Below are 9,938 nucleotides of genomic sequence, written 5' to 3'. Positions count from 1 at the left end.
TTTATATGTAATTGAGATATACTATGGTTATGTCACATAGTTGCTGCTGTCACTCATTTAACCACTTGCTGACTGCCTTCTGCATATATACTGCAGCAAGGCTGCTCGGCTGCACAAACCAATGTACCGGTACGTCGGTCTGTGCATGTGGTACTGCGCACACGTGGGCCTGGTGGACTCCGTGTCCGCCGGCCACCCACGATTGCTGTAAAAAGAGGCAGAATGTAAACAAGGCAGATCCCCGTTCTGAGGGACAAATGAGGAGGCATGAGGGACATTGTTCCAAATCAGGGGCAGTCACTCAAAATCAGGGACAGTTGGGAGCTATGTAAACCTTTCATCTTATTTCCAAATTGCAGCATTTGTAAATTCCAAAAGCCAATATAAAGGAATAGTAGAAGTAAAAAAAAAAAAAAACACTTGTGGGTTTAACCAATCTTGTTTTTTTTTGTTTTTTTACAATTCTCCTTTCAGGGGCGTGGTTGCATTCTTTTGCTAATAGGTGTCCCTCATTCCCATCTCAAAAAGTTGGGAGGTATGTTTTCCCTTTGTATCAATTACCAAAATTCAGGCGTGAACAACGTGTAGAAATACTATCTGGTGCCGCACGAGGGCGCCGTATGAAACACGCCATCAAACTTAGAGCGTCGTTGTCCTAACGCTGCAGCAATTGTACGTGGGTAGTGGCACTCGGCGCATGCGTAGAATACGGGCACAGCGGTAACCGAGGGGGGATTCGCTAAAGCAAGATGGCTACGTCCCTTGGATCAAATACTTACAACCGACAGAACTGGGAGGACGCGGTAAGTAGAAAGGTGTATTTGAAGTGACGGTGTGTGGCCAGTCATTTCGGGAGCTAATAGTTAGTGACACGATGCGCCGGGCTCTATGAAGCCTGAGTTGTAGGCCCCAGCTCGCCTGTGTGCACACATCGTGGTCAGTATGATAGGGCGAGTAGTGTGTATTATATATGTGGTGCTGGGCACTCGAGGGTTACCCTTTGGTCTACGTACTAAGTGTACAGGGACTTTCGTGCTTTGTGATTTGTCCCTGGGATATGATTGTTTAATCATGGCTTGCTTCACCCATCATTTCTGTTATCAGTATGTGATGATGTATGCTGAGATGACCTTGCCCAAGCCCCTACTAGTTTAATGAGGAACTTCAGGCCCCTGGTGTTCTGATCTCATGCTACCATGTTTGAAAATCTCCCATGGTCTTTAGGACCCAGGAAATCGTGTGCATGGAGGGGTATCCAGAGCATGTGTACACACCGCCGGGGGGGGGGGGGGGCTGGTACCTGTGCCATCTGGGCACCTATCTGGGGAAGCCTACCTACCGCACTTCACAGAAATCCTGCAGGTCTTTAGGATCCCTAAAATCTAGCACACCTATGCAGAATCCGACAGCGTGCCAGTATTACGATGGGGGGGAACAAAGTTAGTGCAGCACTAAAAACCTTTAAAATCCCGAGGGAATCGTCTCAATTTGGGGAGCGGCTAGGAAGAAAAAAAAAAGTTTTCCTGGGGCTAATAATGTCAGCCTAGGGTTCGTAAGCTGACATGATGAGCTCCCAGGTATGGAAAATTACAGTAAGTATGGCAACAATTTTCCGTATTCCTGGGGCTAATCATGTCAGCCTACGAACCCTTGGCTTACATGAGCGCCCTGTGTCCACAGACACGAATGCCGGATTCAGGGGAGACAGCGGCTGGAGTTGCTGGGCTTGTGCACACTGCTGAAATGGATGGGTTCAGGTACGAAAGGGAGGCTCTGGGGCCAGCTGCCGTGCAGAATGTTTGCATCTTAAAGTGGTTGTAAACCCTTACAAACCACTTTGGCCTACAGGTAAGCCTTAATCTAGAAATATCTCCTAAACCTACATGGTTTAGGAGATATTTGCCAAAATACAGGCACCGCTGTCTACGGCGGCGAGCCGCTGTCAACGGTGATATGCCGTGAGTGGCGGCTCCGGTGCGCATGCGCGGGAGTGACGTCATCGCAACTTATTCGAATGACAGCGACGGAGCAGCGAGACCCACCGAGAAGATGGATGCTCCAGGCTACAGGGGACAACAGTGACTTTGCTGGCTCCTGTGTCAGGTAAGTGACACATAATGGTCTACTATGCGATGTATAGTAGTCCATTATGCTTTACTTTTGCAGGGAATCAAAGAGGAAGTAAACTCATCAGGGTTTACTTCCTCTTTAATGCACATAATGCATTAAAGTGTAAGTTCACCTTTTACAGAAAATCTGTAAGGTGAGCTTATACTGGACCCCCTCCCCATCGCCCCTGGTCCTGTTGACCTGGAGTCCCATTATCACCCGTTCTGACACAACATATAGCCACTTTACCGGTCCAGGGATTTGAAATCCTCCCCACTGCTTTCTCTCCTCTAAAGTGCTGACAGGAGGGGCTACGCAGGTTCGAATTGGTTGGCGTTGCCCATGTGACAGCGCCGGCCAATTAGAGTGCCTCCTTATACGTACTTTTACGAGTAAAGGTTTAGAAGATTAAGCCAATGGGCTTTCTAATCCCCAAACTGGTAAAGCGACTATAAGCGTGAGAATAAAAAAATGATTACCGATCTTCTGTTTACGTCACATGATCAGCTGCTATTGGCTGCCAGCTGATCATGTGGCAAGGGGCCGGGATCGACCCTTTACTCCGCACTGTGATCACTTGAGTCTCATTGACTGATTACGGCACGCGGGGAGCGTGCAAAGTGGAGGACGTCTATTGACGGCCTCCCGGCAAAGTAGATCCGCGCTGTAGCTGTCATTTGGCTATAGCACGGATCTGAAGGGGTTAAATTATAAGGCCTGGGGTGGTCAAAGAACTTGTGTCAGCTCAAAACCAGCTGACTGACAGGATCTGAAAAGCTAATAACCAATAAAAGCCATAGCTGTGTGATAGGCTAGAGAAGGAGTGGGGAGGGGTGATAGGATGCTGAGGATTCCCAACCACCATTTGGGTTCCTGACACAATTAAGTGCTACACTGAAAGGTCAAGATGGCTATATCTGATCCATAGATACCAGTTCTTGAGAAATTTTGCATGGTTATTGGTGAGAATGTTTGTCAGTAGTTTATGAAGAATCCTAATCTGGTTTCAGCTTTGGAAACACAGGTAAGATGTGCGGGGCCCTTTGATGTCTTAAAGCAGCCAACCCAAGAATAGTAGCATTTTCTGTGTTTGTAAAAAAAAAATAAAAAAAAATGGGTGTTGATTGTGTCCTTCCCATATCCATCAGTTGACGTCGGTGAGTACCAGAGGCTGAGTTTATCCAGCCTCTGCTAATGTTCGTGCCATCCTGCATTGTGAACAGGACGGTTTGGCCATAAACCAATAATAATTTTGAACGCAAGGCAACTGAAAGGATGGTCCTGGACACTGCATTCACAATCCTGGGAAAAAGGTACCGGATCATTTTTCTAGCACATAGCTATTGTGACTCTAAATTCTAGTTAAAAAAATAAATAATCCATTCCATGTATGACCTGCTTTAGTGTCACTTAACCCTTTTTCTGCGTGGTCCTTACAAATCTACAGCACCGTTTCCAGTTAGCCAGGTCTGTGCGATGTATGGACCTTGCAATTCTCCTTTTTTTTTCTATTTTTTATAAGCTTGTGTTCAATGAAGTGACCATGAGCGTAGAGCAAAATTGTTCAGCTGACTGCTGAACAAACCAATAGCTCTGCATAACGTCTAACAAGCCACTGATCAGAGCTGTTCACCTAAAATGTGACACACCCACACACCACTTCTCTGCCCTCTTTCCTCCTGCTCCTCCACATCCCTGCATGCATTTAGCTAAAATGCATTCCCTCCCCACTCTTCTGCCGTGTACACATGATCGGAATTCTCGTTGGAAAAAGCTATGATGGTTTTTCCGACGGAATTCCACTCAAACTTGGCTTGCATACACACGGTCACACAAGTTCACTGAACTTTCGACCGTCAAGAACGTGGTGACGTACAACACTACGACAAGCCGAGAAAATGAAGTTCAATGCTTCCGAGCCTGCGTCAAATTGTTTCCGAGCATGCATAGGAATTTTGCACGTTGGAATTGCTACAGACAATCAGGATTTCCGATCGAATCTTTTTCTGCCGGAAAAATTGAGAACCTGCTCTCAATCTTTTGCTGGTGGAAGTTCGGCCAGCAAAATTCCAGACAGAGGGTCAGGGGTCCTGCATCCTCATAGGTCATTCAGAGTAGAATGAAAACTCCTCCTACAAGCTTTAACCAGACACTAATAGAAGTCACAAAGGTATTAAGCAGTTTATATTTCTTAAAGTGGTTGTAAACCCTTACAAACCACTTTGACCTACAGGTAAGCCTAGATTAAGGCTCACCTGTAGGTCGAAGAAATATATCCTAAACCTACACAGTTTTGGAGATATTTGCCAAAAGACAGGCACCACTGTCTACCGCGCATGTGCCGCGAGTGGCGGCTCCCATGCGCGGGAGTCACGTCATAGCGGCTCCGTCGAATGACAGCGCCGGGGCAGCGAGACCCACCAAGAAGATGGAGGCTCCGTACACAAGGGGACAGCGGTGACTTCGCTGGCTCCTGTGTCAGGTAAGTGACACATAATGGACTACTATGCAATGCATAGTAGCCCAATATGCTTTACCTTTGCAGGGAATCAAAGAGGAAGTAAACCCATCAGGGTTTACTTCCTCTTTAAAACAATTGCCTTTTCATGTTCTGTGGGAAACCAGTTATAGCGAATGCAGGGTCCTAGGTTTAGTAACGCTATAAGGCAACAAAACACTTTAACCACTTACCAACCGCACTATGGCCATGGAGGAAAGGCATGAGAAAAGAAAACAAACGCTGAGACATTACTTCTAAGGACTGGTATGCTGCAATATATTAAATTTTTATGTTTCATATAAATTAACCTATTGTCTATTTCCTATTGGTGTTTTCTTAGGACTTCCCAATTCTTTGTCAGACATGCCTGGGAGAAAATCCATATATCAGAATGGTAAGACCTTATTAAACAATTGGTTATATTAACAATGTGACATTGAAGGAATCAATACAACTTCCAAGAAAATTTCAAGAAGATTAAATCGGGAGTAAACCCGCTGAAGGTTTTTTTTTTTCTACCTGCAAAGGAAAAGGCATAATGAGCCCGCATACTAGCTCATTATGAAATGCTTGCCTTAGAACGAGGCCCATCCACGCCGAGGGAGCTGACATGTTTCTTCGGCATGTCTTCCGGGTATCGTGGCTCCGGCCACTCACAGAGCCGGATCATCACTCCTGCGCATTCGCGCGGGAGTTTTCTTTCCGGCGGTGTCCTGCGTATGCGTCAGTGGCGCATTGCGAGGGTAATATCTCCTAAACCATACAGGTTTAGGAGATATTTTTTTTTTTTTTTTTTTTTTTACCTACAGGTAAGCCTTATTATAGGCTTACCTGTAGGTTAAACTTATAAAAATGACTTTACTACCACTTTAAAGCTGAATTCCAGATATGGCTATTTTTACATAGTTACATTGATCTAGCCTGGATCAATGTAAGTACGCATGTGCCATACTTAGCCAATTCCTGTGGAAGCTGTTATTACAGTGTTTACCACTGTCTTCCATGTACCGGGCTGAGCGGCTACCCTGCTGCTTAGTTAACACAGGCAGTCACCTCTTCTGCATGAGTACCATTTAGAGAACACTTTGCATTTTCTGGCTTAACATCTATGAAACCTGCAGTTTGGAAAAGGCACTCTTCAGATATGAGATAACTGGAGCAGTTTACTCAAGAATAGTGGGTCCAGCCATCTGCAGTGCAGAGTCTTCTTTCTTCTCAGTCTTTATTCTCATAGTTTGTAGACTCTAACTTTCACATAGACTAATTATTATAGGCTGGTTTGGATTATTTTTACCAAAAAAAGTAGCAGAATACATTTTCACATAAATTTTACGAGGAAAGATTATTTGCAAATTGTTGTAACAGAAACTAGAAAAAAAGTTTGTGTTTTTTTTTTTTTTTTTTTTTTTTTTTCATTTTATTTAGCAAAAAATAATAAACCTAGTGGTGATCAAATACCACTAAAAGAAAGCTCCATTTGAAAAATTATACAAATTTAATTTGGGTACACAGTGTTGCATGTCCAAGCAACTGCCAGTTAGAGTTGCAGGATTTTTTTTTTTTTAACTTCTTGCCAGCGCATCGCCTCATTGTGAAAGCACTCGGGCTTTCACACAGACTGCAGGGGAGCCGTTTTGAAGGCAATTTACAGGCACTATTTGTAGCCCAAAAGCGCCTGAAAAACACCCCAGTGTGAAAGGTGTCTAACTTAGATTTTATGAGATGAAGGGGAAAAAAAAAAAAATCGGCCGAACATATCAGTCCAAAAAAAAATCAGCATCATCGTCTGCCGCGATTTCTAAATATCGGCATCGGCCAGAGAAAAACCCATATTGGTCGACCTCTAGTGCTGAATATCAAAAAATGCCCTAGTCATAAGGGGGGTAAAACCTTCCAGAGGTCAAGTGGTTAAATATGTAAGAAACAATAATGAATGCCTATACTTTTGTCAGTTTCAGAGAATGTGTGTGTTTTTGTTTTTTCCCCCATACACCTTACAGTGTAAAAACTAGACCCACAACAGTAAAATCAGTCTGTGCATTAAAGCACGCATACATTTGCTGTGGAACCTAAGGGGTTCCTCTGCATTGTGTAAAAAGGCTATTAGATCTCTTATGGACAGATTATCCTGTTCTGGAGTCAGTGGAAGAAGAGAAGACAGTCAGGCTGCACATGCTCAGTTTAGTGTGTATTGCTAGAGAGAGTTGTGTGTTTTTTTTTCCCGTTTTTTTTTTTTCTTGGGAGAGTGCATGTGATTAGCTCTGCCCAGACAGAGGATCCTGATAGGACAGCTTGGTGCAGTATGAAAGCGCCTCCTACAAACTTTAACCAGGAACTGATAGGAGTCACACAATTGTCCTGCTATATACAGCTGATGAGCAGTTTAACAGTTTATATTTACTAAAATAATTGCATTTCCATGTTCTGTATACTGTGGGAGACCAGATATAGTGAATGTATGGTCCCAGATTTAGTAACACTTTAAGGTCTAAGAAAGGCACATTTATTGATATGAATATGGCAAAAAAGTTTTTGGGTTGGCAGAAGAATACAGCATGCTCTAATTTTAAAAGGGAAGTAAAGCATTTTTTTTTTCCCCTAATCATACTTGCCTAGGTGGATGCAGCATTGGTCCTCTGGCGCCTCCACACTGAGAACCAAGTGATCGAACATCGGTGATAATTCAGTTTTCAGAGCTCCCCGGCAGAAAGCTGGTAGACTGTCAGTCACAGCTCTCTGCTCATCTCCCTCCTCGCTCATTAGAGCGCTGAGCTGTAGAGAGGGCAGAACGGCCTTCTCAGCCTCTCGCTGAGACGGGTGTCAGTCCAGGCACCTGGCAGATCCAGACTCCGTTCTCCAGATGTAACGGTGCCTGGACTGGCACCCGTGACTTCAGCAGAGAGCGGACTTCAGGCAAAATTAACTGCACTCCTGTGATCCATAGAAGTACAGCCAAACAAGCTTTGGCTGGATTTCTCCTTTTAAGGTTTGCCAAATCCTTTTCCTGGAATAGGTAATTAGTATTTAATATTTTGGTTTGAAATGGAAACAGGTCTGAAATTAAGAGTTTATTGCACAGATCCATTCTTGTAGTAAACTGAAGGCTGCATGATTCTAGTCATTGCTGCAATCTTAACTTCTATTCATTTTAAGGTGTCGTGTTTTTATTTTTATTTTTTTTTGTTTTGTTTTTTCAGACCAAAGAGAAGTATGGAAAAGAATGCAAGGTAAGATGCAATCCACTCACAGATTATGAATGCATCCTATACATTTTTTTTATCCTGATAATTACATGCAGCAGGTTGTCTTATTACTGTCGCTAAATGATGTAACTTTTCATGAAAGGGTTTTTTTTTTCTTTCTTTTTTATGTAATCTCTATTTTTCTCATACAACACAAGTATAAAAGGTTACAAAATTCAGCGAACATCCTCCACTCAGCATAGCATGTCAGAAGTAAATGTTATCACACGTAAAGTAAGAATAAAATAAGAGCTCACAAAATAAAGACATTTCTCTAAGGAGAAAGTGCAAATCGCATCTGTAGTTTCCGGTAGTTTCACAGGTATGTTCATATAGCGCGCTTGTTATATAATAAGATAAGGTCTCCCATGATCTACTTATTTCTTACTCTGGTGACAAGACAGTGTTTAAGAAGTAGGTAAGTTGCATGCAGAGTAACCAGAAACGTAACCACGTGCCACTAGAGCAAACAAACAGAAAAAAAAGAGAATAAAGCATAAACATAGCACAAATAGGATGCAGACCTGTTTACGATTCAGTGACTTTTGCTGCTATAGTATTCAGTGACTTTTGCTGCTATAGTCAGCTTCCCCAGACAGCAATAGAAATAGAAAAGAATGGGTAGGATTTCACCATTTAAAGCAAATCTGTACCCTGCTGACTTTCTCTCCATGTTTTTTCTTTTATTTTTTTAATTGTACCCCCGCTTACCTTTTAGGTGGTATCTGCACATTTCAGATACTCGCACATCCAGCTGATCCAGTGCTGTCACACTGAGATCCTCTCATGCCCAGCTACAGATCTATGCTGTACTACCTCCAACCCCCCCCCCCCCCCCAAATAGAGCTTTCTTTTGGTGGTATTTGATCACCTGTGCGGTTTTTATTTTTTGCGTTATAAACAAAAAAAAGACCGTAAATTTTGGGGAAAAAAAATTTCTGCAATAAAGTAAAACAAATGTAATTTCTTCGTGAATTTAGGCCAGTATGTATCTGCTATATATTTTTGGTAAAAAAAATAAACATTGATTGGTTTGTCAGTGCAGTATAACTGTGGCGGGTGGTCGGCAAGTGGTTAAAGGGTATACAGAAATTTGCATCATAAAGCTGCCAGGTAACAAGCATACAAAATTCAAAAAGAAAAACTAAAAGTAAAAACAGTACTCCTCATCAAGGTTGCCAGTGTTTAAATCACGTAACCAGGTGAAAAAAAACAAGGCCAGTGAAATGCCCCCCCCCCATGTCACTCCCTGCAGAAAACGCATAATATCTCAACACCCATCTCTCACCCACTCCCACCAGTCAGAATAACTTTAGAGCTATGAAAAAACATCAGGGAAATATAACATACAGTAATTAGTCAGAAACAGTATCTGTAGAAGACAACCACCCACTCCATCCACACTATCAAACTTAGTAAATGCACCCCTACTTGCTTAAGCGGCCTTATACAAAAGGACTGCTTTGTTCACCAATGATTTCTATGCTGCCACAGAGGGTGGTGACGTTTTTTTCCAAGATGGTATAATCACCTTCCTGGCATAAAACAATAATAGCGTAAGGAGGGTACGTATAGCTTTAGTAGTGGCAAGTGAGTCAACCAGACTTAATAAGCACACTTTTATGGAGAGGGAAACATAAATGCTGGTTATAGAAGTGCTGCATGCCAAAACCTCCCTCCATAAGGGACCTGTAACCAGACCGTTCAAAAAAACATGTATGAAATCTGCATCTGGTGTGGAAAATCACCAGCAAAGGAAGGATTGGTTCCCAAATATCTTAGCCACGCAGGTGTGATATAGACCCTATGAATAAATTTAAAGCCTTTTAAACGGCCCCTAGCGGAGACTAATCTGGTAAAGGGAGCTTCCCAAACGTCCTCCCACTCCTCACGATCTAGGCCAGGCGCCACAACTTCCCAAGCTGCTTTACAAGGATGTATCAGTGTAATCGTTTCTGGAAAAAGATATTTGTATAGTGGACAACGGCTCGACCAGGTCCTCATCCTACAACAATTATTCCATATCACTAGCTTCTAGGGAAATGTGCCTGGGGCCAAATTAAGCCTGAATACCGTGTCGTAGTTGT

General features: G+C 43.0%; 1 protein-coding gene across 1 annotated transcript in view; it reads left to right on the top strand.

Moving 5' to 3' along the window:
- The first annotated feature begins 666 nt into the window (after positions 1-666).
- The window catches only part of RBM22 (RNA binding motif protein 22), a 29,913-nt gene continuing 20,641 nt past the window's right edge, over positions 667-9,938 (top strand). The window contains exons 1-3 of the mRNA XM_077492150.1: positions 667-803; positions 4,950-5,003; positions 7,807-7,836. Coding sequence (XP_077348276.1) covers positions 750-803; positions 4,950-5,003; positions 7,807-7,836 — 138 coding nt within the window. The 5' untranslated portion in view covers positions 667-749. The remainder of the gene's footprint in view (positions 804-4,949; positions 5,004-7,806; positions 7,837-9,938) is intronic.

The sequence above is a fragment of the Lithobates pipiens genome, unplaced genomic scaffold, assembly GCF_037356315.1.
Source record: "Lithobates pipiens isolate NorthernLeopardFrog02 unplaced genomic scaffold, aLitPip1_a1.2 Scaffold_19, whole genome shotgun sequence".
In the NCBI taxonomy this organism is placed as follows: Eukaryota; Metazoa; Chordata; class Amphibia; order Anura; family Ranidae; genus Lithobates; species Lithobates pipiens.
This window is presented reverse-complemented; position numbering and strand designations above follow the sequence as displayed.